Consider the following 27,121-nt stretch of genomic DNA (forward strand, 5'->3'; position numbering starts at 1 on the left):
TTGCTGCTGTGTATACCATCATGGGCTACAAGCTTCTGGGGATTCTCTTGTCTCTGCCTCTCATCTTCTTCACAGGAGTGCTGTGATTACAGATGTGTGCTTCTGCACCCAGCTCTTACATGGTTCTGGCTTCTGCACCATCTGAAGTCAGGTCCTCATGAATGCATGGCAAGAACCCTTTACCCACTGAGCCACCTCCAGCTGTCAAAGACGTTTTTTAATCATATAATTCTTACTCATAATAAATGAAGTGCTATTTCAGAGTATAAAACTTATAAATTCTGTTTCAAATGTTATTTTATTGCAAGACGGTATAACTTGTTACAAGTTTAAACCATAACTTGGTAGTTTCTGTCAGGCAGCAGTTGCTGCAAATTACTAATTCAAAAGTGATCACCAGACAACTCCAGATACACAGCAAGGATCAGAAATACTTGACTGGCCAATAGTGTTAAGTCACTAAATCAATCTCGATCATTTTTCAGGAAAGGTACACTGTAATTTCAATAGCCAGCAATACAGGAAGAGTTCTTCACACAGACCAGTTCCCCTTTCAGTTAACTAACTCTGGCCATCTCAACAGAGACAGATGCATTCACATAACCGGCTGAGCCTGAGCCTTCTTTGCAAGCAGCTTTAGGTCCGCAACGCACTTGGCAATGGTCTCCTTTTCCTGTGACAAGGAAAGAGAAAGGTAGTTAGTTATCTCAAGAACATGTAAAAGGGGTATAATTCCTACTAGAACAGAACCTCAAGATTATTGCTTAATGTGGAAAGCTTACTAATTCCCTGGCCGACAGCTTTTACGAGTAAAACCTATAAAGAATTTAAGGCCAGATATGCCAATAACACCTTTACCTGATGTTAGTTTGGGTAATCAAAGCTCATTGAAAAAGACCAACCAACAAATACTAGTAATACAGAAATATTAATAATGAAAATAATTGGGGCTGAGAGATGGCTCAGCAGTCAAGTGTACTTCCTACTCTTTGAAAGGACCTGAATTTGGTTTTCAGCATCCACATCAGGTGGCTTACTGCTGTCTATAACTTCAGCTCCAGAGGATTTGAGGTTTCTGGCCTCCATAGGCACCTGCATTCATGTGTATGTACACATACATGCACCCCTACTAAAAATACCTATTATAAATAAACCTTAAAAAAATAATTATCAGTCTCTTTCCTATATATCTTTGGGTATTTTCTAAGTTTTTAAAATAAGAATTATTACAATCCATCAAATTCTGACAGACCATGTTTTTTTCTTTTTCATCATCTTTAAAAAAAAAAAAGATTATTTGTGTATGAGTGTTTTGTCACTGGGGTAGACTTTGAGATTTCAAAAGCTCATGCCAGGACTAGCCTTTTTCTTGTGGATCAGATATAAGTTCTCAGTTAGTGCTTGGTGCGGTGCCATGCCTGCCTGCCTGCCTGCCTGCCTGCTGCCCGCCATGATGTCATGGACTCTGCTACCCTTTGGAACTGTGAGCCCCAAACAATCTTTCTTTTATAAGTTGGCTTGGTCATGGTACTTTGTCAAAGTAGTAGAAAAGTAACTAAGACAGCAGGCAAAGACACTTGCCTCCAAACCTGAAAACTTCCTGAGTGCCATCCCAGGGAACTGCATGGTAGAGGGAAAGAACTGTCCTGTCCTACCCCTCCACCTCCCCACCTCAAGTTATCCTCTGACATCTACATGGGTGTCATGGCATCAGCATACGCGCACATACACAAACACACCCCCCCAGCACATTATTGTCAGGGTACCAGTCCAACCATAGAAACCACAAAATGTCATGTACCTGCTGTGCAGAAATGCTCTCCACCACATTCTTCTCCACCCAGTTTATCATGTGCTCTTCTTCCTTGCGACGCAGCATGTTCTGTACAGAAATATGGTAGTCCAGGCGATTCTTTACCTCCTTATATGCTCTATATAGCCGTTCTCGGTAGGTGACTTCCAAGGCCAAGGCAATATTATTCTGAGGGGAAGAATTAAGAAATGGTTTCATTTAATTAAGAAATGTTGTTTGCACACATGAAGGAACATTTCTGTTTCGGGGCTTTGCCAGCTAGCATACTCCATTTCTCACATGTTTATGTGAAATTCTTTTAATATGCAGGTAGTAAAACAGCATGTGGCAAATATTTACCAGCATGGCATAGACTACCATTTTCTTGCATTTCTTACATTCTTCCCTGTGGTGATATTTTATTTGTATGTTAATAAACAAAGTTTGCCTGGAGATCAGAGGACATAGATAGCCAGCCATAAACAAAAGTCAGGTGGTGGTAGCACCCTTTATCTGATCACATGGTGAGCAGAGTTTCTGTGCGTTCAAGGACACAGCCAAGCACGGTGACACACGCCTTTAATCCCAGTATCAACCATAGAGACCTGGAGGTCTGTACAGACAGGCAGTGACTAGGAAGTGAGGTGGCTGGGCTAAGAGCCAATGAAAGGGCAGAACAACAAGGCAATAAAGGCACAGTGTGGTAAGCTAAGGTTAAAAGATAGAAATAACAGAATAAAAGGGTAGATTATTAAATCTACTCTGAAAAGAATATGGCAGTGTGATAAGCTAAGGTTAGCTGGTGACTCTATTTCTCTGATCTCTACCGCTTTCGCCCCTGTATTTGGCTCTGTGTTTCTTATTTAATAAGACTGTTTAGAAATTTGTCTACATCTGGTGCCCAACTTGTTGGTATGAATTCGCAAAAAAGCTATTTGCCTGTGGCCTTATGGGCCCCAGCACCAGAGCTACACGTTGCTGGTTGCAGTGGCGCACACTTGGTAGGATTTGCTGAAGGAAGCAGAGGCAGAGTTTGAGGCCAGCCTAGGAGGCTTGCTGAGAAGCTGCGGCTGGGGCCAGGCCACAAATGGTGGTGGTGGGACCATGGAAACAGTGGCTGCTGTTCCATGTTGCTGGCTGCTTCTCATCATGTTGGTGGCTGTGGTGATGCTGCTACCTGGGACGAAGGGTTTACCGCTGCTTGTTCGGAGAAGAATTACCAGGACCATTGTGTTACAAGAAAGCATTAGCAAAAGTTAGTTTGGAGAAGTTTGTTGAGGCAAGTGGTGGGGAGAAATTGCTGTGAAGACACTCTCTTCTAGGGAAGAACGCTCGTGGTTCCAAGAAACAGACATTTATCGGACTGTGATTGCTTCAAACCACAGAGGCGGCAAAAAAAAAAAAAAAAAAAAAATTTCTGCAGGGAACCATGACCACACCTAATAGCAACTTTGAAATCTTCAAAGAGATGATGGGATCCCACAATGACAATTCCATATGGACTATGATAAAGCCATTAAACTGATTAACACCACTGAAAGATCTGCTTTGGACTACAAACTACAAAGGACAATTTTGAGATGGCTAGCTGAGATGATCCAGGATTCAGACTACTTGAGCAAGGACTTGAGACAAATGCTCTGCATTCTTCCATTATCTGAGACTGGACAACAAATAATACAGCTACCTCTCCCAGGACCTCACAATTAACCCAAAACCTTTCTTTTCAGGATCCCCTAAAGATGTTTTTGCCCCCAGAAAGCAGGAAGTTATTTTAAGAAAACGACACCCACATTTCCAAGGGTGGGTGGTTTTTGGTTGTTTAATGAGTTATGGATATTGTCATTGTTTACGATGGTTGGTTACAAGTTGTTAATTGTTAATGGTCAAAAAAAAAAAAGACTAAACAAAGGAGATTAGATTTAGGATTCTTGTTAAAAAATATAGATAAGAGGAAGATTATTGAATCTACTCTTAAAAAAAAGATAGAAATAACAGAATAAAAGGGTAGATTATTAAATCTACTCTGAAAAGAAAAAAGGGAAGATATAAAAATGGTAAGATAAAATGTAGATTTTTGACTCTACTCAGAAAAGAAAAAAGAGAGAATACGAATATGATAAGATAAAAAGGTAGATTGTTGAATCTACTGTTAAAAAGGAACTACTTGTTTTAAATAGGATAAGTAATAAAATTTTTTGTCTGAGTTTGTCAACTGTTAAAGGACTGGACATTGTTAATATATATAAAATGGGAGTTTTTTGTCTGAATCTGTCAAATGTTAATAGACTGGACATTGTTAATGTAATTCTTGACTGTATATATATTGTATATACTTATTGGATATAGTTATAAGCTTCTTTTATTGTTAAAAAAGGGGTGATATTGTGTCCCCATATATATTGTGCACCCTAATAAACTTATCTGGGGTCAGAGAACAGAACAGCCACTAGACAGATAAAGAGGCCAGAAAATGGTGGCACTCACACCTTTAATCCTAGCATTCTGGAGTCAGAGATCCATTTGGATCTCTGTGAGATCAAAGTCACACAGGAAACAGCCAGGCATGATGACACACGCCTTTAATCCCAGGAAGTGATGGCAGGAAGCAGAAAGGTATATAAGGCATGAGGACTAGGAACTAGAGTCTTGTTAAGCTTTTAGGCTTTTGAGCAGCAGTTCAGCTGAGATCCATTCGGATGAGGACACAGAGGCTTCCAGTTTGAGGAAACAAGATCAGCTGAGGAATTGGCAAGGTGAGGTTAGCTGTGGTTGGTTCTGTTTTTCTGATCTTTCAGCATTCACCCCACCTGGCTCTGGGTTTGTTTTTATTAATAAGACCTTCTAACAATTCATGTTACACTTCCCCAGAAATATTTAACACATCCAACAGAGATACATGCATACACATATTACTTTCCTTATGTTATACTACCCACCTCAATTTTAAAGTACACTGGAGTCCAGTATACTTGTGTTCCAGGATTCATTTACCCAAGATCTGCTAATAGGTTAGGCTGTTTCCGATCTTTTCTACTACAAACAGCTCCCCCCTCCCTGTGTGTGTGTGTGTGTGTGTGATATTTATCTTACGTTTGAATGGTAGTTTGTATTTTCTGAGTAACTACTATGTTCTAAACATTCTTGTGTTTGTGTCAATTTAGTCAAGTTTTAGAAATACATCATGGGTATCAGTGTATCTATTTTACAGAGAGAAACTGAGGCCGAAGTTGAACTTGCCCAAGGTTACAGAACTAATAAATTGTGAAACTAAGATCTGAACACAGGCAATCAGGCTACAAAGCCCCATACTCTTAAGATCTGTTCTTTGCTAACTGTCAAAACCAATTTGAAGGCTATCTGCAACAAGGTTACAGGGTGATCCCTTTAAATACAAGTGAAACCTTATCACTCCTCTGCCTGTGACAACTTTCTTTCAATCACTTTAGGTCAAGACCTTCTAGAAACATGAATGACTTGACATATTATAGTTCTTGGCTATGCTTCATCTTAGGTTATTCAGACCTTAAATTGCCATTTATTATCAGTTTATCATGGCCCAACACCTTTGTGACTATTAGGTAAATACTTAGGAATGTACAGACAGATCAGGTTTTATCATTTTATATATATTTGAGGCCTATAGAAGAGATTTTTTTGCTTTGCTGTAACTTGCCTACATAATGTTTCCACCAATGTGCTTTTATACGTTTTGACTGCATGTATGTAATTGCACTGTGTGTATATTTGTGTGCCCACAGAGGCCAGAAGAGAGTACCGGATCCCTTGGAACTGGGGTTACAGATGTAAGCCATCATGTGTGTGCTGGGAACCGATCCTGGGTTCTCTGCAAGAGCAGCAATTGCTCTTAACTGCTGAGCCACCTCTCCAGTGCCTCTACCAATGTATTTGAAAAATGTCTTGATTTAGAACTTCTTTTGTTCTGTTACTAAAGTGATACTATATTGGAGCACAGTATTTGGGATAACCTGAATGTGTTCTGGGGTCACTCGTATTTAGTTCCAGAATAAACTTTCTATATTCCCTTTAAGGTGAGAGTTGTCTTTTGTGTAGACAAAATACTATGCAAATACTATTGTGCAGTAAATACTATGAAGACATAAATTGTTTCTTGCTCTGTTTTTCTTCACACCTTGCCTTGACCACAGTATCCAGATAAGAACTCAACAAGTATGATGCTCAGAGCAATCCTTCTGTCTCAGCCTCCTGGGTAGTGGGTTATAGGTGTGAACCATCATACCAAGCTTGGCTTTAACATTTTCTGAGGTTTATAAATATTCATATGCTTAATGAATCCAATTAGTAAGAGTGTAGATTCTTAAGTCTTCAAGAGACCTAACTCTATAGGGCTTGAAATGGGTAAAAAAAACTAGTGAGTGGTGCATGGGGTAAGGAAACTTGAGAACCAGTGGCCTAGATCCTTACTATTAGTATTTTAGATACTTTATGTCAGTATCTGTTTTCATTGCATGCATGCTATATGTATGTGTGTAACATGCATGCCGCCTGTAGAAATCAGAAAAAGGTGTGATTCCCGAAACTGGAGTTAAGAATGGCTGTGAGCCACTATGAGGAACTGAACCTGAGTTTTCTGAAAGAGCAACAAGGGGTTGGGGATTTAGCTCAGTGATAGAGCGCTTGCCTAGCAAGTGCAAGGCCCTGGGTTCGGTCCTCAGCTCCGGAAAAAAAGAAAGAAAGAAAGAAAAAAAGAGCAACAATGTTCTTAACTGCTGAACCATCCCCACATGTGTGCTTATATAATGTAAAATTTCAGTATGAGACATCTTACCTTTAAATATCAGGCATTAGATACTAGGCTCAAAGAAAGTAATGACAAAATACCCTACATGTTTCTAATTTTAGAACCTAATTAAGCTCTGGGTACAATGAAAAGCTCTACTGCTTTCTAGACAGCTTTTTTGAATGTATGTTAAGGATCAAATTATCTAACGGCAAATGTTAAGATTTTCTTATTCAAGTATGTACAAAATGCAGAGTGTATTTCACCTTTGGCCTTTCTTACACAGTGCATGCCCTTTTAAAAAGGAGCCCTAACTTATTATTTATTTTCCTTTTGTATGGATTCAAAGAGTGTTCTTTCGCACTTTATACTGTTTCTAATTTTAGAACAATCCTAAGTATTTTTTTCACTTAGCAGTTCTTAAATATCTACATAATTGTAATTGTCAACTTCTAGGCAAATCTTCATTTCTATATAAAATAAGGCCCATCTTAAAAATTTAATCATTCCTCAAAATATTCTGACTTTTTGGTAGTGTTAGGCTTTCTTTCTTGTACATGGAAAGGAAGTAATCTACTGTTGAGCTACATCCCAGACACTAATTTTTGTTTCTGTTTTTGTCTTGGCCCACCCACAAGTGTCTTCCCCACCCTTAGAAGGTGCTGAAACCTACCCTCTGAACATCGAAGAGGTAGTGGCGCTTCTGAACCAGAGCCTGCTGTGCCTTCTCCATGTCAATTGCATCCTGGATCTGTTTTATGCTTGCTTGCTTGACTTCTTCCAGTTGAGCGATTTTTTCCTGTAATTATATTACAATGTCAGTGGAAACACAAATGGTACCAAAAAGATTCATTTTATGCTTTCTCAGTTTTAGCCTTCGTTTATAAAAATGCCCACAAGAAAGAAATACACAGGGAAACACACAAATCTTCAAAAGTATTACCTGTAAGAGTTACATATCATTCAATAAGAAAGATCAAGGAAGGAGGGTGTAGGATTAATTCAAACTAAGGATGTATGAAAAAGCCATACAAAAACTTGCTATTCTGTAGGATAATTAATGTATTATAATAATAAAGATAATAATAATAATAAAAAAAGAGCTTGAACAAAGATACCCTGCATAGGTGGGCCATACTGCTCCTAGAAGCCATAGGTTATTAAACAAACACCCCAGTGCCATGTGTGAGATAATAAATTGTTGGTTAGGGAGGCTCCAAGGGCCCCAATACAGTCTATTTCCATTGCTCTTGACTGAGCACCAGAACGAGATGGTTAAGATCCTACTGCTGAAGACACTTGGCTGCAGGACAGAGAAATCTAGTTTGAACTAAGACGGAAGTCTTTTGTCTGTCGGCTAGCTTTTACAATGCCTGAAAGTGCTAGGAAGACTGCTGAGGAAGAAAAGTCATCACTGTTTTTTTTCCTGCATCTGAACCCTTCAAGCTGTAATACCAACCTGCCAAGGAAGATATATCCAACGGTACAATAATGTTTGACTAGACTCTGTAAATCTAGTCCATATTCCATGGCTGAGAAGGCTATAACATATTGTTTTTTAAATGAATACAGTGTCAAACTGCTTTCTGCATATTTATGCTATACCCATAGATTAATGCAGCTCTTAGTCTTCGTCAGAGAAGCTTGTTTTCAGTGGGTGGCAATTATGAGACTCATTAACCAAAGTGCCAAGACTACATGACTGTGTAGTGCTCAGCCCTAAATGTGACATCCGTATCACTTTCACCAAGACTCAGGGAACATCAAGGGAGAGGAAGTGGAATGAATCTACGAGCTGGTGGCTATGGAAAATGCTGTGAGATGCTCTTTTCTGGACATGACATTAATGTCATTGCACTAATGAATTCACACCAGCTGGGAATATTTTACTTGTGCAAGACTGAGCTAGCTGTCAACATTCAATCATGGATGTGGGAGGGACTCATGAAGCCCCACACTTCACTACTGGCAGTTAATGGTTGCTGAGAGAGAGTCATTTTCTTTTCTTTTTTTTAACTGGAGCTGAGGACCGAACCCAGTGCCTTGTGCTTGCTAGGCAAGCGCTCTACCACTGAGCTAAATCCCCAACCCCAAGGGAGAGTCATTTTCTATTACCAGTATACCCACTGGTAAGTCGCCCATGCTTCTATAAAGAAACTCCCACCTATGCTCAAGCAAGCAACACTAATTAAAGTACATGAGTTACAAAAACAAAAGCAGGAAAAGGACCTGTTGGGAAGAAAGGTTCAGCAGAAATGGGAGGAGGGATGGAAGAGGGTAATGAAAAATGAATCTGATCAAAGTACATATAAGAAACTGTCAGAAGGAGAATGTCCACAAGTTCAAGGTTAGCCTGGTACACACACTGATCACTAGGCTAGCAAGGCTAGCAAGGCATACAGAGACCTTGTCTTAAAAAGTTAAAACAGCCAGGAGGTGGTGGCACACGCCTTTAATCCCAGCACTGGGAGGCATAGCCAGGTGGATCTCTGTGAGTTCAAGGCCAGCCTGGTCTACAGAGCAGCGAGATCCAGGACAGAACCAAAAGCTACACAGAGAAACCCTGTCTCAAAAAAAAAGAAAAGAAAAAGTTAAAACAAAATTCTGTCACTAAGGAGATGGACATTAAGGGATTCAGGAATTCAAGGTCAGCCTTGAATTTACAGAAAAGTTTAAGGTCAGCCTGTGCTACATGAAAGCCCTCAACAGGGTCCCAACATCACCAACCAACGAAACACAAATGGAAGCATAGTTTTTAATTCTAAAGAAATAACTGTTGCAATTTATTCCAGTTGATACTCAATGTAGAGATTAAACATCCTTAAAAATTTTTATTTGACAATTTTATACACACCGTTTTTTCTACTTAAAAGAGTTAAATGACATTTTTAGAAATGGGAAAAAGACTAGGAAAATCTGAAGAGTTCAGTAAATTTCAATTTTATATCAAAGCAGTAACTAACTACAATATGACTGTAACCATGGTAACTATTAATTGGTATACTTTCTCCTTTAACATTCATATAAATAATATTGGATAACTGAAATGTTTATGCTATAGTCTAAAGTGGGAAACAAAGTTTAAGATTCTTACCTCATTAAGTTTATCAAGAAATTCTCCAATAGAAGCACCATATTTCTTAATCACATAGACAATCAACCCTACTACTGTTATGGTAGAGAAGGTCTCTGGGGTAATCACATATATTTCTTTGGAGAGAAAATACAAGCTGAGCCCAGTTCCAAGCACGTAGGGTCCTGGAAGAACAGAGAGTTAACTCATATTTTAGATGTTATGCCTACATATTTTAAATGTTAACCTACATTTGGTTACTTCAAGGCCAAGTTAAAAATGATAATCAGATTATACACATACAGTTTAAGTAGTACACAGAGCTGAAAGAATAAAGATCTGGACTGAAGGAAATCTGTATCATATACACTACAATCTATCAGAAACAGAAATTAAAATAATCTCTGAACTCTCTTTCCACAAAGGGAAAGGGTACCTTCTTTGAAGGGCTGATAAAAACAGAAATAATATAAACATAAAGTACTTAGCACACAGGAACTATTCTACAAAGACAAACTGCTTTCTAGATTAATCTTTTCAGCAACAAATACTGATGACTGAATGGAAATACAGGACAGAACAAAACTATCCATTCTTTGCTGAGGAGTTATAAAAGATGTAAGAAAAAAGAGAAAAAAAACCCCAAATACTAAAAAATATACACATAAAAAGAATTACATTATCAGAATTCTCAACTTCTGTAGGCAACTAATTATAATACTTCCAATATAGTTACTTAAAACAAAACAAAACAAAACTAGGCCATGAGTTTAGAAAGAAGAGGATTGAGGACACAGTTTTCTTTTCTTTTTTCCTTTTTTTGGTTTTTTGAGACAAGGTTTCTCTGTGTAGCCCTGGCTGACCTCGAACTCACAGAGATCCGCCTGCTTTTGCCTCCCGAATGCTGGGATTAAAGGTGTGTGTCACCACTACGTGGCTTCAGACTTCTTATTGAAGTCTTGCATTCTTTTTAAATTTTTTTAAAGTTGGAATTTATGGGGTTGGAGAAATGCCTTAGTGGTCAAGAACATTTGCTGTTCTTGCAGAGGGCCCAGGCCTGAATTAGCACCCACAGGGCAGGTCACAACCTTTTGTAACTCCAGTTCCAGGAGATCAAAACTCTCTTCTGGCCTCTTAAGAGCACTGCATGCAAGTGGTACACAGATGTACATGCACGCAAAACATACATGCAAAAATTTAAGTCTTAAAAAGTTGAAATTTACGCCGGGCGGTGGTGGCGCACGCCTTTAATCCCAGCACTCGGGAGGCAGAGCCAGGCGGATCTCTGTGAGTTCGAGGCCAGCCTGGTCTACAGCGCGAGATCCAGGAAAGGCGCAAAGCTACACAGAGAAACCCTGTCTCGAAAAAAACCAAAAAAAAAAAAAAAAAAAAAAAAAAAAAAAAAAAAAAAGTTGAAATTTACGCTAGTGCATAGAGTGGACCTGGACTTCTCAAAAGAGTGTAACTAAAGTGACGCCCTGTCTCTCACACCTCCCAGACAAGTCTTGCTCTGTAGCCCTGGTTGGCACTAAACTTCCTGTGGCAATCTTGTCAGCTTCTGGCTGGGATTACAGGGATATGGCACCCTTGTCCAGCTAAGTGTCTACACTGTCATGATTTTTAAATTATAGTCTTTAGAACACAAATATTTGTATTAACATTCTCCTTGGCATCTTTTTTTTTTTTTTTCTCTCTCCTTGGTATCTTACCAGATGTTAGGATGGGACATAAGGCTTGTAAGAACAGCACTATAGTCTGAGTAGCAGTAGGGACAAATAATTTGAACAAGTATTACAAGAGTAAGAGTTACAGTCCCAACCATATAGAACCCAGATTTCTCAAAGTTTCAGGCTTCCCCCCGACCTCACTGTCTTTAGTGCATATATTTAAAATATGAGTTTATAAAAAAAAAGCCCATTGTATTAACATTTTAATGATTTATGAATATCTTGAAGACACTTATTTTCTTCCATTTCAAATAAGGAAATGCTATTTTAGGTCAGTCTAGGGCTAAAAACAAATTTTGGGTTTCCGGTGTTCCATGAAAGTAAGGCAGTGTGTAGAGACAAAAGAAAGCTAACTTAGCCACAGGACCTAAGATCCAATCCAGTTCAGCCGCAAGTGGGGTAAGACACCCTTGCAAACCACTTTTCTAGTGGTGAATAATGAAAGTGAAATCAGTCATTATAAAAAAATATGATTCTGAAAGTTTATGCCTTTTTATAAAAACAACTGATGAGGGAAGGTGTTCCTACTTGTTAAGACATGCATGTGAACATGCACACACACACTCCTCTCTCTAAATCTCTACTGCCTTATTTCTATTCATAGTTCCCTTTATTGTCTGACAGTATTACATACAGGTACTCATTTAAAAATTTTTTATCCTATAATACATGTTTCACAATATCAGACACTTAAACTTAGTTCATTATTGTATGGTTAGAATAATATCAGGAATAAATCAAAGAAATTAGCATGATTAGCATGTCAATAAATGGAAACAAAGCTACAAAAGTAAATTAAAATCCTGAAACAAAATTTATTTCAAAGAGAAGTTAGAGCAATTTTTTTTTTTTTAAAATATATGGAATCACTACTTTCTGAAAAAAGGACTTGACTTTAATGGTACCACTCAAATATATTACTAAAGACCAGACAATGCCCACCTGTTACACCAGTTTTAGGGTAAAGGAACTGGAAAAATTCTTCAGGGATCAGCCCTAGACGTACTTTTCCTCCATATTCGGGAAGAGGTGGTACAGGGGCAAGACGTGGCTGTCCTGTGTGAAAGACCTTTGTTGCCTGCAATACCCTACAAGCAATCATTATACAAATTAAAAACCAATTTTTCAGAGAAAACACAATGTACAAACAATTAACAAAAACAATGAATGGGGATAAAGACTGAGGTATTTCCTACTGTCATAAAAGAAAGAGAACAGACAGAAATAGGAAGGTCCAGGGCAGTGACTTAAGACTCTACTGAAATCTTTGTATAACACTATGGATCATTTACCAAGGACTTGATATGTGTCAATCAGGAGCAATGAAACACAAGAGAATGGACTACAGCCAGATGCCGTGAGTTAAAATCTTAAACCAACTACTAGACTTTGAGCAAAGAATTTGAAGTTTAAAAATATCTTTCTATTCTTCCTTTTTGTATTGTTTGTGTCTGCACACATGCACACCACCACACACGTGAAGGTCAGACAACAACTTGCAGTTGTTTCTCTCCTTCAGCTACGTGAATCTGGGAAACAGAACTCGGGTAGACCTGTCAGCTTTTGGCAGGTAGGTATCTTAACCTGCTAAGTCATCTTACCAGCACCTAGAACTGAAGTTTGTGTAATCTCAGATTTCTTTATGGAAGGAATAAAACATATTACTTTACAGGGCTATTATGAAGACTGAATTAATATATGTAACATTCTTAGAACGGAACTTGTCACATGGTAGGGTTCCACATGAATAGTTACCTAAATGCCAATGCTGCTGTAGGCAATCTGATACTGAGAATGTTGACTCTGAATATTCTCTTTGATGGACTGCTCATCACTATGTGACATAGGCCTTTTCAGTTTGCCAAGGTTACCTCAGTTGAAGCCTTCATTTTCTTTCTTAAACTATTTTAACATCCCCAAACATGATGGCTCTTCTTGTCAAATATTCCTTAAATGTAGCTCCTTCTTTCATATTACTGCCAACGCTTCTAAACATGAATCTGACATGAAAACTCTTCAGCAGGTTCTCTTCTGTTTACAGAAAACAAAACTATATAGCACAGCTGACCCAGTTCCTGCAAACTGAGCATCTTCATTTTTCTTTAGTGCCTTACCTCTACTCATATGAACTATTCATCTCTCTCAAAAACAAGCACTTGCCTTATACTGCTTCTTCTTGGTATGCCTTTTATTTAATGATAGCCAAATCCAAACAGTCTTCCAGATACCTCAAAGCATATCCTCTACAAAGACCTCAAAGCATATCCCCTACAAAGACAAACTTCAACAAATTATGCTGGGAAAAAATGGGTATCTACTTCCCAGCCTTTACAAAAACCTATCCCAAATGTAACAAAACCTTTAAGACAAACACAGGCAAGTACTTTCTGTGGGTGCTAATTGCTCAGGAAATAACGCCAACAACTGACATGTAATTTTATACAATTAAAACTCTTCTTCACAGCAAAGGAAATAAATAAATGAAGAGACAGCTACAGAATGGGAGAAAATCTTTGGTAAGTACATCTAACAGAATTAGTATCTATAAAATAAGACAAAACAAAACAAAACAACCCCTTAAATTTAAGAAATACAACCAAGTAAATAAATGAGCCAAGGAAATGGACAATATCCAAAAGGTGAGTAATAAACATAGAAAAAGGCTGAGCCTAGACCTTTAATCAAGCACTGGGGAGTTAGAGGTAGGGGAGCTCCTTGAGAGCAGCCTGGTCTACACAGCAATTTCCAGGCCAGCCAGGACTACAGAGGGAAGCTCTGTCTCAAAGAAAAATGGTTCAATATCACCAGCCAACAGGGAAATAAAAAAAACCACACTGAAGCTGGCATTGTGGTGCATGTCTTTAATCCCAGCACTCAGGAGGCAGAGGCAGGTGAATCTGAGTTCGAGGCCAGCCTGGTCTACAAAGTGAGTTCCAGGACATCGCAAGGGCTGCACACAGAGAAATCCTACCTCAAAAAACCAAAGCCAAAAAAAAAAAATCCAAACCAAAATAAAACAAAAAAACACCACATTGTCTCCCTCCTCTCCAATCAACATCTGAGGCAGGAGGGAAAGCCAGCCCTGAGGTCATAGGAGCAGGAGAGGTATCCCTGTCACTAATCAGCTACAGCACTTAGGAGAGTGGCCTCTAAACCGGCCTGGGCAATACAGCAGAGCTGATCCTGAAGGTGCAGGTGTGGGAGAACTGACCCTGAGGACATGAAAGCAGAACTGACTCAGCCCCATGCTCATCCTGTAAGGGGTGAACTAGCCAGGACAATGCAGGAGAGCTCACCCTGGTGGTGAGAACAAGGGAGAGCTGGTGGGCTGACCAATCCTGCAACTACCCAGGCCCAGAACCAGTTATGAATTAGCCCACACCAACATCTACCTCATCTGTGATCTACTGGAGCATGTGAAGGGACAGGTCCTGCAGACCCAAAGCTGCAGGATCTCCAAGACACAGGGCAACAGCAGAATAACCAACAGGAGTTCCAGTGAGGGCCTAGCAGTGTAGCAGATAGTGTGACAGAAACCAGAGGCCTCGAACCAGACCAATGACTTGCAACGAACACTTGCAAGTCAAGATATATGGATAAAAGGGTGTACTGCGTGACTCACTGTCACACTACAGCTTCCATGATGAGATTGATTTTTCCTTCTCTTCTTTTCCTCTTAAATTTTATTTTGGGGAGGGAGTGATACAAGGGCAGAGGGTAGATACAAAGGGACGGGGAAATGAATGGGACAGAGATGCATGATATAAAAGACACAAAGAATAAATAAAAGTTAAAAACAAACAAACAAAAAAATCCACCACATTGAGATTCATTCCAGTCAGAATAGAAATTATTAAGCCAAGTAACAAATGCTGGTGAGGACGTAAGGAAAAAGAGAAACCTTACATGCTGCTGGTGGGGGATGTAAATTAGTCCAGCCCCAAAATCAATAGGAAGGGCCCATAAAAAACTGAAAATAGATAATATCACTCAGCTAGAGCACCCCCGTCTATTTAAGCTAAGGATTGCAAGTCAGCATACCACAGAAATACTTGTACATCAGTGTTTATTGCATCACTATTCACAATAACTAAATTATGGAAGAAATCTAGGTGTCTGCGAACAGAGGAATGGATAGAGAAAATGTGCTATATGCACAATGAAATTTTATTCAAGTATACAGAATGAGATTATGTTGTCTGCAGGAAAATAGATATAATTGGAGATTATCATATAAGACAAATTCAGTCTCAGGAAGATAAAAATATCATGTTTTCTTTCATTTGTGGGTATTATTTTATAGAGGTACATAAAATCATGTCCATAACATGAAAATGGGAACCAAACTGTACAGAAGAATGAAGAGGACTAATGAGAGGGCAGAAAGGAGAAAAAAGATAGTAGATGAGCATGGGGGTGGGGCGCTAGGCTTGCTCAAGGTACATTATATACTTGTATAAAAATGTCCTTATAAAAGCCAGTACTTCATACAATGAACATATGACAATTAAAATTGAGCTTAGGCTGAAAAGATGGCCTAGCAGTCAAGAGTACTTGCTGTTCTTCTACAGGACCAGAGTTTAGTTCCCAGCACCTATGCTGGATTGCTCACAAGCACCCTTAACTCCAGCTGCAGATCTAACATCCTCTTCTTGCCTTTGCAAGCATTCATGCAGATACACTTGTGTGAAAGCAAGTGTGCACGCACACAGAAAAATAAAATTCTTAAAAAAACAAACAAACAAACAAGAAAACCCAAACCCAAAGCTTGGCATTTTCCAGAGAAAAGCAAGGCTGGTATGACTGGAATACAAAGCTACAGGGGAAGGTTGAAGAAGAACCAAAAGATAGGTGGGGTTGACTCAGGCTGAGTTTTCTTGGTTTTGCTAAGTCTGGATTTTATTTCAAGATGAATATGAGCTCTGAAGGTTCTAGGTGTGAGATTGTCATAATCTCTATGCTACATGGACAATGGGCTGCACTGGGATAAAAACAGAAGTTAAGACTAAAGGGCTAATGAAATTGCCCCATTCAAAACCATTGGCTGCTCATGCCATAATAATGGTGGTAGGCATAGTCAAAGAATTCCAGGAAAAGGCGCAAAGCTACACAGAGAAACCCTGTCTCAAAAAATCAAAAACAAAAACAAAAAACAAAAAAAAACCCCAAAGAATAATCTCCAGGCTGAGCATTGCTGATGTACTAGAATGGAGTGTGACAGAGGAGAAATGAAGGCTGCTTCTTGTATCTTCTCTATGCAGTTCACTTATCACTTGTGCCATGATTCATACTTGGCAGTGCCAAGGATCACACCAAGGGTACATTTCCAGCATACAGCTATTTTTCAATGTTTGCATGGAGTGATTTTTTTATAAGATGAAAGCAGTCAATGACAGTTTCACTTTATTGCACACACAAGACATTTACACCTAAATGAGGCCATTTTTTTTCAAGCATTCTGTAGTTATTTAACTGTGAAAGCTTCATGATTAAATTTAGGAGTTAAAATGTTTCACACACAGCGATATGTTTTAAGAAAAGAATTTTAACTGCAACAGCGCCAACATTTCTAAGTACACACAATGTACCAAGCACTGTTTCCTGAGTTTTACAAGAACTAAGTCTCTTATGTCTCATAATCCATAATATATGGCTCTAAGAGACAGTGAGTGGAGGAGCCAGGTGAACCCCGCTCCACCTCTGGAGCCTGTAAACTGTTCTATGCAGCTGTCCTGACTCCAGTTGTTGTGAGCTCCGTGAAGATGCACTGTCCTTCTCATTCTGTGATCGTCAAGATAAACATTTCCCAATTAATGCATGATTTCTGACTCCTGATACGACAACAGAAGACTGAAATCTGGGAGACACCCAAAACAACATGCTTTATTTTGTTACATTTAATCAGATCTGTTCTTGGGTGTAATCTAGTAACTGATTCAGAGCTTTGTGTCCCTGAAGGTCACTCACTGTGAGGGGCGAGAGTTACCCTCTTATGTGTCTGTCACAGAGGGAGATGATAACGTTCAAGGCAACTAGAATAAGCGTCTGAGTGAAGATTTAGGCTCGTCAAAATGAAGGAAAACGGTCATTTCTGGCTTAAAGCTAAGAAAAGGAAACCGAGTAATAAAACGCGGTGACACTTACCCTGGTCCCAGGACAGCCGCGTTTTTCAGACACGGGGCTGCAAACACACAAGGCGCAGGTTAGCAAAGCCAAGGTGAAATTCAGTTTCTACCTTCCTCGGTCGCCGCGAGACGGGGTCCCTACGCCCATGCATCCCTCCTTGACGTCCCCCCCGAGATCCTACATTGTCAGGCAGCTCGGCTCACTCCTCTGCTCAGGCCCAAACGTCGCTGTCCTTGCTTCACCCACTTTCCGCTTCCCTGGGACCCTAGCTTCTTCCCAGTCATCCTGACAGGCCAGCCCTGGGGTCTACGTCTCTCACCCGCTGTGGCGGCGGCAGAAAGTACCACCCGGGACAGCATGGTCCGCAAATGTCCAGACAGCGGTCTTTCGCGTCCCTTTGACCCCAAGCCGAGACTATCAGCGTAGGAGCAAGATGGCCGCTCGCATATCTCGCGAGAAGAGAGAGGAGTAGTTTCTCTCTGCCCTGCTAGATTTTTTTTTTTTTTTTTCTCGCGAGAAGGGGGGAAAAAAAAAAAAAAAACCCTGAAATCCCGCGGCAGGAAGGGCAGAAGGAAAGCGAGCTGGAAGTGTAGGCGCAGATCTCGCGAGGAGAGCGTATCCCTTGGAGAGGGGCGGAGGCGCAGAGCTGCACCACGTGGGGGGGTTCCGCCAGCGCGGAATCGGTATCGCCTAGTTTGGGTCCAGGTTGGATTTGGAATCGTGGAGATGCGGAAGGAAACCCCAACCCCGCTCGTGCCCCCGGCGGCCCGCGAGTGGAACCTGCCCCCCAATGCACCCGCCTGCATGGAACGGCAGTTGGAGGCTGCACGGTACCGGTCTGGTGAGCCGAGATTCTGGGCCTGGAAGCCCCTTTACCGAGCCCCGGTACTGACCCTGCCAAGTCCACCCAGCCCCTTGTGCCCTCCGGACTCCTACCAAGCGTTCGGGGGCTGCCCAGCCCTGGCCCACAAACCTGATCTCAAATCCAGACCCGGCCGGCGTTGGGTTTTCTGAGGTTACCATAGGAACGAGCCGGGCCTGCCACCTGACACCTTGTAACTTCCTTCTCCCCACCGTAGATGGTTCCCTTCTGCTCGGGGCCTCCAGTCTGAGTGGTCGCTGCTGGGCCGGCTCTCTGTGGTTTTTCAAGGATCCGAATGCGGCCCCCAACGAAGGCTTCTGTTCTGCGGGCGTCCAGACCGAGGCCGGAGTAGCTGACCTCACTTGGGTGGGGGACAAAGGTATCCTAGTGGCATCTGATTCAGGTGAGTCACTCCCTCCCCTGGAACTGAAGATGTAGGTTGGGATTGGAAAAGGTTTTAAACTGCTAGGGGGCCAGTTTGAATTGTCCAGTCAATTCACGCAAAAAAAATTAAGAAATGGATTGCAATTTTCCCTTGGCCCCCAGTCAGCCTAGACCAAAGAGAATGCTGATTTAAGAGGTGGTGCTGAAGACAGTCAGTACTACCTTTATTCCTGTTTATTTTGTTTTTTGAGACAGTCTCTCACCATGTAGTCCTGGCTGTCTCAGAAGTCACTAAGTAGATGAGGCTGGCCTTGAACTCACAGGGGTCTTTCCCTTGTTTCTGCCTTCCCTGTGTTGGGATAAAAGACATGTGCCACCATGCCTGGCCTCCTATTTTTACTGTTGTGGGTATTCTGGGAATTGAACCCAGCCACCTTGCTAGGCAACTGAGTGTCAGGCTGAGCAATTATAGGCTTTGGTGTTAAAGGAAAAAAAAAAAATGAATGAAATTGGGGGTGAATCTTAGGCAAGTTAGGGATGAGTATGATCAAACTATTGTGTGCATGGACAAAATTCTCAAAGAATCAAACATTACATTAAAAATCATATTAAATGAAAATTATATTAAATAAAATTTAGAAGTTGATGGGAACTGGGTGTGGGTGCTGCCTATCCCAGCAGAAGCAGGGGGGAGCTCTGTGAGTTATATGCCAGCCTGTTCTACATAGAGAGTTCCAGGCCAGCCAAAGCTATATAAGGAGACCCTGTCTCAAAAAGATTTATTTGGGGTCTGGAAAGATGACCTGGTGGTTACAAATGCTGACTGCTTTTCCAGAGGACCCAAGTTGGATTCCCAGCACCCACATTACCACTAACAACCATTTCTAACTCTAGTTTTTGGGGAATCCAGTGCTCTGTTTTGGCCTCCATGGGCACTGAATATACAGTTAAAAGTATCTCATGTGTGTGTGTGTGTGTGTGTGTGTGTGTGTGTGTGTGTGTGTGTGTAACTCTGTAGACCAGGCTGGCCTCGAACTCACAGAGATCCATCTGCCTCTACCTCCCGAGTGCTGGGATTAAAGGCGTGCGCCACCTATTGTATGCATGTATTCTTTTTTTTTTTTTTTTTTTTGGTTTTTTGAGACAGGGTTTCTCTGTGTAGCTTTGCGCCTTTCCTGGGACTCGCTTGGTAGCCCAGGCTGGCCTCGAACTCACAGAGATCCTCCTGGCTCTGCCTCCCGAGTACTGGGATTAAAGGCGTGCGCCACCACCGCCCGGCGTATGCATGTATTCTTAAGGTGTAGGGTGTGAAAGTTGAAAAGTAGAACATTAGAGATTGGGCCTCTCTGGCAGTGTTGAACGTTAAAATAGTGCAAGGCATTTTTTTTCAAGCAGTCTAATCAAATATTTATTAATGTCTGAATAACTGGGAAGAGATAATTTTATATCACTGAACTGTGCCGTGTAAGGCTTTATCTTTGTCTTCCTGGGAACCAGTTTCCCAGTATCCTCTCTGGAAGCAAAACAATTGATTTTATATCGATTTCCCTGTCTTTTTTCTAGCAGTTTTCCTCACATAGTCATCTGGGCTGTTGTTAGGAAAGCAGTAAGGTAACTTAAAACCAAAGGACCTGGAAGTTAGCTAAGCCCTTTAATTATGTGGACTTTGCTTTTACAGGAACAACTTTTTGTTAGCTCAGTAACAATGCCTGCTTGAGTCCTAGGCATGAGTTACCACCTTGGTCTAACCCAGGGTTGTGCTTCCCTCACCTACACCTCACCCCACTCTATCCTCAACAGGTGCTGTTGAATTGTGGGAACTAGATGAGAATGAGACACTTATTGTCAACAAGTTCTGCAAGTATGAGCATGATGACATTGTGTCTACTGTCACTGTCCTGAGCTCTGGCACACAAGCTGTCAGTGGTAGCAAAGACTTCTGGTGGGTCCCTGCTTTCATTACTCCCTCTCTAGGCTTCCTGTGGGTATCCTTACTATCCTCTTAATTTCACTGAGTAATGTTTTGGGCTGTTTTTAGAGTATAGTGAGTAAAAGCATGTCTGTTTCCTTAGAGATTTGGTAGTGCATTATAAATAAGACAGCAGGAGTTTAGGAGGCAGATAGGGGACATGTTGGTCAAACATGTTTTGTTTGAGTACATTTTTACATTGATAGTGCAAGTCACGATTCCTATTTCCTTTTTTGCATTATAGCATCAAAATTTGGGACCTGGCTCAGCAGATGTCACTGAATTCATACCGAGGTAAGTATTCCTTCTTGATTGGTACTGGCTGTAGTTATCTTTTATTTTCTCCTTTGGGATCTTTGAACTTTGTTTGGATAATAATAGCAAGTCTGTGTTCTCTTGGTAGCTTCTACTTACCCCCTACCTGCAGTCAGGTTCCATTATCTGTCACCTATCTGTTTCTCTGTGTTCCTGTTTCTGTTGGTTTAACAGCCTTTTGACTACATGGGTGTCTTAGTTACTGTTTTTTCCTGTGAAACAACATCATGATTAAGGAAAAAGCATTTAGTTGAAGGCTTGCTTACAGTTTCAGTGGGTTAGTCCATGACCGTCATCGTGAGAATGGGGGCAAGCAAGCAGGCATGGTGCTGGAGCGGTAACTAAGCTTACATCCTAATTCAGAAGCATGTGGCAGGAAGATAGCAAGACTGGGCCTGGTGTGGGCTTTTGAAACCTTGAGGTTTGAAGCCTATCCTCAGTGACAAACCTCCTCCAATAAGGCCACACCTCCCAGTCCTTCCTAAATAGTCCACCATTTAGGAGCCAAACATTTTAAACCACAGTGGCCAACAGCCTCTATCATCTTATACTTAGGGTTCATCAGATTCTTTTGAGTCTCCATTTGGTATGTCCCCTTCCTGTCCATTTCTTACATTCCATTTACCATCAGGCTTTAGCAGTAGCAGTAGATAGTTTCACTCATCTCTTCACCTGTAATCTTTGACTCTTTCCGTTCTTCATTGGTTTCTTGTAGCCTGCAGATCAAGATTCCATTTTCTTGTCAGCGTTCAAGCTTTATTATGACAGTAAGCTGTGCACCAGCTTGGCCCAGACAAAGTAGAGCCTTGTTCTCAGAGGATAAGCCCTGGGACTTGTGCATGTGTGTGAATGTGTGCTTGCATGTGGATGTCAGAAGTCTACTTTGGAGATACCTACTTTGTTTTTCAATCCTGATTCTCTGACTAGGACGTGGAGCTCACAGATGAGAGGAGACTGACCAGCCAGGGAGCCGCAGGGTTCACTTGTCTCTGCCTCCCCAGAGCTGAGATTATAAGCAAGTGCCACCATACTTGGCTTTTTCCGTAGATTCCGGGGTTGAATTCAGGTCTTCATGCTGATGTGGGAAGCGCTTTACTGATTGAGCTGTCTCTCCTGCCCAAGACTTTTGAATTTTCACCTCTGTAAAACATTTTTCAGGGCATTTCATCTCTTTCTTTAATGTGCTTTCTACTTTGCTTCATTAACAGAACCAGCAATTGACTTTATTTTGGTAGCAGTTCTTCATGGTTTCTGAATTCATGAAGATGGATTCTAGTGAGGATAGAAGGATGGAAGGTGATTTAATCCTTAAGACAGAACCATTTGAGTGCTCTGGAAGGGCTGGTTAAACGACCTCAGTGATTTCTTCAGCCACTAGCTAATTTGTAGCAGTGATTTTTTTTTTTTTTTTTTGCATATAGACCTCCTAAAAGAATTTAAAAGCTATACCCTCCCATACATTTTAACATTGTTAATGAAAAGATTTTAGTAGGCAAGTGAGATGGCTTGGTGGGAGACCTGTGTTTGATCTTTGGATTCCACTGGTGGAAGAACAGAACTGACTCCTGCAAGCTGTCCTTGGATCTCCATGTATGTGCTATGGCACATATGCACACATACACAATTAATAGATGAATGTTTCTAAAAAATTAGGCAGTTGCCGAGAAGTTAATTTTTTGTCATATCATTGTTATACATTTTTTTCTAAGCATGTGTTTTTCAGTGTCAGTAACCTACTCATAGAAACTATTTACAAATAGCCTAATGACGAAAACTAATTTGTATTGTTAGCAGCATTAGATTTCACTTCCTTTTAGAAAAGGTCCAGCTTGGTTTATTAATTCAGATAAGCTAATTGGTTATGTTCTTATGACAGCAACCATTTCATTTTCCAGTTTTCACTGTTAGAAACAGAAAGGCAAGTCACAGAGCTGCCCTTGTATTTGTGGGGTGGCTGAGACAGGGTCAGTCCCTTCACTGAGTTCTCCCACGAGCCTTTTGCTCTTTGGCTCTTAGGTTGAGAGCCTTAGGTTATCAGACTGGAAGGTACATGTTCCACCGATAAAGTGGGAGAAGGGTGATGGGAAAGCAGATGAGAAAACTGACTTTGCTTAAAACGTAGCACCAGAACTCCCGAGGTTTTCTGTACTACTTAGAGGTCTGTGTCTCTATTAGGGAAACTCTTAGAGAACTGGTTAGCCTCTTCCTTTGAAACATCCATATTGCAAACTCCTCCTCTGTTCTTTCCAAGATTGTAATTGGACTTCATCATCTCTACTAGTTCTTTATTTTCCCTTAGCCTTTCAGGTTTTTTAACTATCAACTTTTCCTCTGGTTGTTGTTTTGGTTTATAATCTGTCATAATATTTATTAAGTTATATGATGGAAGCAGGCCTACTTCTTAGAGTCTCTTTTCTCTGCCATGTTTCTCCTTCACAGCTCATGCTGGCCAGGTCACCTGTGTTGCTGCCTCTCCCCACAAGGACTCTGTGTTTCTTTCATGCAGTGAGGTGAGATCCAGTCACTTCTTTCCAACCACAGCTGAACTTTAATAGTCCCATATCCTATTAAATCTCCAGTGTGGAGACTGGCCAGCAGCTGTTCTTTTGGCTTATGGAACCCTTTTTCTGTTCCTCTTCCTAGGACAGTCGAATTTTGCTCTGGGATACCCGCTGTCCTAAGCCAGCATCACAGATGGGTGAGTCTTAGACCACTGATGAGGAGAAAGTGGGAATAGGAACCCACTTGGAAGAGGCTTTGTTTGCCCAGAGTCAGAGCAGAGTTGCCAGGTGCCCACCCTCTGTGACATCATTTTCAGTGTCACTGATGCTCTGCTGACCTAGTGCAGTGAGTACCAAGAGGAAGGACTAGCGTCAAACAGAGACAAAGGGCTGGAGTTATGCTATAGTTTTATGCTTTGTGCTTTAAATGTATACCCCAAATGACAAGAGACTGATGGATAGATGCAGGTTGTGAGGCTCGGGGATGAGGACAGGCATGATTGCCATAGCAGTATTTAAGAAACCCAGTGAAAGTGTTCCCAGGACTTTGTGACTTCTTTTGAAAAACTGCTTCTTCTAGGTTGTGGCTTTTGTTTCAAACCTCCCTTTTCTCCTTTCTAGGCTGCAATACTTCTGGCTACCTTCCTACCTCCCTGGCTTGGCATCCTCAGCAGAGTGAAGTCTTTGTCTTTGGTAAGGCAGCATGACATGCTGACCGGGCATGGGCAGGATGGGAAAATGCTCCCTGCACAGTGTACATGCTCTTGTCCGTACACCTAGGCACTACATGAATTATGCCAGTTTTGTTTAGCTTTGGAGAACGTATTTTTTTCCTAGTGGGTTTGATTCCTCATTGTTCCAGCTCCCCTATTCTGAGCATGGTTAGTGACTGCACATGGTAACAGCTTGTAGTTAAAGTAATAACTTTATCCAGTAATTGTCACAGCCACAGTGACTTACTGATCCTGCCTTACACAAGGAAACTGGTGCTCAGGGTGGTGCTTGTCCATATCTTGAGGGATGTAAGATTCAAATCCAGGTCTGGCTGATAACAAAGCCTATGTGGGTTTGTTGTTGTTTTCTCTCCTAAGTCAGGGTCTTTCTGTGTAGCTCTGGCTGCCCTGGAACTTGGTATGTAGACCAGGCTGGCCTTGAACTCTGGGAGATCATCCTGCCTCTGCCTCCTGAATGCTAAGATTAAAGGCATGCTTGACCATGCCCAGCCTGAAGTGTATGTTCTTAACTACTGTGACAAGCTGTTTCTTCTACAGGTGATGAGAATGGATCTGTCTCCCTTGTGGACACCAAGAATGCAAGCTGTACCCTCAGCTCAGCTGTACACTCCCAGTGTGTCACTAGACTGGTATTCTCTCCACACAGGTACTGTTTGTCACCAAGGACCTGGAAGGGATGGGTGGGGACTCTGGTGAAGGAGTAGGAATGGAGTGATAAGGGATGTGTCTATTAGCAAAGCATTAGCTGGTTACATTGTTCCTTAGATGGGACAGTGCTCTAGCTTGGTTTTCCTAAGCTAGTCAATGTAGTCCTTATTAGGGGTTGTATAGGCTGAAATGTGATCTCATTCCTGTTCAACACAGCTTGGTTAACAATGTAGGCTTCTGGCACCATGTGGTTGAGGAGTCTGATTCTGGGTAATTGCTAATGTAGAGAGGGACCCATTGGGGTAGTTGGTTGCCAGGATGGTTTCTTTGAGCATGGGCTCTGTTCGATTTTCCCTGTCTTTGTTTGGAATTGTAGTGGCAGCAAGACGTTAACCTGAACTGCGTACCAGGCTGGCTTCTCACTTGGCTCAGTTTACGGTGGGGTTGGAGCTAGCCCAGTCAGGTTTTGGTTGTGGAATCTGTGGGCTTTATCGTCTCTTCCCTTTGTGCCCTCTCCTAGTGTTCCCTTTCTGGCCTCTCTCAGTGAAGACTGCTCACTTGCTGTGCTGGATTCAAGCCTTTCTGAGATGTAAGTTTGAAGTAGAATCCCATGATCAGGAATTGGGGATCAAGACCAATGGGCAAGCAGGTCTGTTTTCTCTTCAGGAACATGCATGCAGAATTCTTCCTTTGTTGGGTCTGGAAAAATGGCTCAGCACTTAAGACCACTTCCTTTTGTTCCCAGCATCCACATCATTCTGCTCACAGCTATATACCACTCCATATAGAAAGCATATGATGCCTCTGGCTTCTGTGAGCATCTGCACTTAGGTGCACATACTCACTTAAACATTATTAAAAATAAAAATAAATAGAAGAAATTTCTCGACAACCACCCCTATTCTCGCCAAGAGTTCTCTCCATTTGTGTCTATGTGTGTGCAGAGACTGAGCACTGGAAGCAGTCTGATTGTAGGCTAAGTCTAGCTAGCATTCCAGCTTCAGGTAGGGAACCACTTTGGTAGCGTAAAAGGCACTGGGAGGAAGACCTGGGTGTACATCTTCCTTTGCTATGATTTCCTGCTTGGTTGTAGATAGATATATCCATTTCCTTGCTCTGCCCACCATTTCTTTAGACTGCATTTGATGATTGAACTTCCAGTCTGGTGATGAGGCTGTACAGTGGTGAAATGTTTCAAAAAATGTGTCCAGAGCATGTTAGGTTTTCTTTCTGTCTTATCACTTGGGTTTTTGTCTTGTCTCTTACCACACCCCCATTTCAACTCCCTTTGTTCTAGGTTTAGAAGTCGAGCCCACAGAGACTTCGTGAGAGATGCTACGTGGTCTCCACTCAACCACTCCCTCCTTACCACAGTTGGCTGGGACCATCAAGTCATCCACCATGTTGTGCCCCTAGAGCCTCTCCCAGCCCCTGGACCTGAGAATGTTGTGGAGTAGAATGGATTTCAAAAAAAAAAACAAGCCCTCCACCCGCAAGAATCTACTTGGCTTGCCCCTGCCTTCTGATTGTGAGAGCACAGGAGCCTTGTAGAGCATGTTTACTCCCTAGTCCCGTGCAGTAAATAGGCAGAATCTCAGCCTCAGGGAGGCTGCATTCCATAGTGACTAGGAGGAAAAACTTCCTTTATAAATGGATGTATGTGTGAGAACACATGTATATGAGTGTATTGAGTAGTTTGGGGTGGGGGAAATTATCCTTCAGCTTTCCCAAAGTAATGTTCTGTATTCCCCACAAAGTGACCAGAGGGTTTTATGCTCCCTAAGTCCAAGAATTGGCTATTTTGTTTGGCATATGGAATGTGGGTATCCCTAGATTCGTGGGAGTAGTTCTGCTACTCAGATGGGGTAACTTATTTTTATATAGAGTTTAATTCATTATTATGGGAAATACTTCCATTCACAAAAGTCCAGCCCACTGTACCTTGAGAGGACACAGAAAATACTACAAATCCCTGTTAAGCCGAATCAAATCCATTTTCTGGGTAAATAAATTTGGCTGTTGCAATGTAGTCCTTGCTCACCCTGTGCCCTCCTCATTGTTGTGTATGAGAGATATGAGTGCTGTCCTGTCCTAGATTTCACAGAAAGTTTTAGGGATGATGGAGCACTTAAAGGTGTTTCAGTGAAGTCACAAACAGAGAACTGTTTGTCATTTTTCCTACCTAAAGATACCCCTGAGGCCTGATTGCCACTGGACACCTTCCTCTG

At 41.4% G+C, this 27,121-nt stretch overlaps 2 protein-coding genes across 2 annotated transcripts; one reads left to right on the forward strand and one right to left on the reverse strand.

Moving 5' to 3' along the window:
* Positions 1–279: 279 nt before the first annotated feature.
* On the reverse strand, positions 280–17,934 carry Atp5pb (ATP synthase peripheral stalk-membrane subunit b). Its single transcript, XM_052729954.1, has 7 exons — positions 17,800–17,934; positions 17,499–17,535; positions 12,297–12,442; positions 9,649–9,812; positions 7,228–7,353; positions 1,802–1,981; positions 280–673 (listed from the first exon to the last, which is right to left on the reverse strand). The coding sequence occupies exons 1-7, from the start codon at positions 17,837–17,839 to the stop codon at positions 596–598; spliced, it is 771 nt and encodes a 256-aa protein (XP_052585914.1). The 5' UTR covers positions 17,840–17,934; the 3' UTR covers positions 280–595.
* A 152-nt stretch (positions 17,935–18,086) lies between these two features.
* Wdr77 (WD repeat domain 77) lies at positions 18,087–26,922 on the forward strand. The gene is made up of 10 exons (XM_052729953.1): positions 18,087–18,321; positions 18,560–18,745; positions 20,527–20,668; positions 20,940–20,989; positions 23,450–23,520; positions 23,654–23,708; positions 24,133–24,204; positions 24,783–24,891; positions 25,414–25,482; positions 26,191–26,922. The coding sequence occupies exons 1-10, from the start codon at positions 18,207–18,209 to the stop codon at positions 26,348–26,350; spliced, it is 1,029 nt and encodes a 342-aa protein (XP_052585913.1). The 5' UTR covers positions 18,087–18,206; the 3' UTR covers positions 26,351–26,922.
* Positions 26,923–27,121: the final 199 nt, after the last annotated feature.

This window comes from Peromyscus californicus, unplaced genomic scaffold, assembly GCF_007827085.1.
Source record: "Peromyscus californicus insignis strain IS unplaced genomic scaffold, ASM782708v3 Scaffold_9__1_contigs__length_137607984, whole genome shotgun sequence".
Taxonomy (NCBI): domain Eukaryota; kingdom Metazoa; phylum Chordata; class Mammalia; order Rodentia; family Cricetidae; genus Peromyscus; species Peromyscus californicus.

Excerpts from the sequence above, each read along its gene's own strand:
- Atp5pb (XM_052729954.1), bottom strand. The coding sequence starts at position 17,839 with ATGCTGTCCCGGGTGGTACTTTCTGCCGCCGCCACAGCGG. Across the intron at positions 12,443-17,498 it reads GCGGCTGTCCTGGGACCAGG|GGTATTGCAGGCAACAAAGG; the intron begins GTAAGTGTCACC and ends GATTGCTTGTAG. Across the intron at positions 1,982-7,227 it reads ACCTCTTCGATGTTCAGAGG|AATAATATTGCCTTGGCCTT; the intron begins GTAGGTTTCAGC and ends TCTTCCCCTCAG.
- Wdr77 (XM_052729953.1), top strand. The coding sequence starts at position 18,207 with ATGCGGAAGGAAACCCCAACCCCGCTCGTGCCCCCGGCGGCCCGCGAG. Across the intron at positions 18,746-20,526 it reads CCTAGTGGCATCTGATTCAG|GTGCTGTTGAATTGTGGGAA; the intron begins GTGAGTCACTCC and ends TATCCTCAACAG. Across the intron at positions 23,709-24,132 it reads TAAGCCAGCATCACAGATGG|GCTGCAATACTTCTGGCTAC; the intron begins GTGAGTCTTAGA and ends TCTCCTTTCTAG.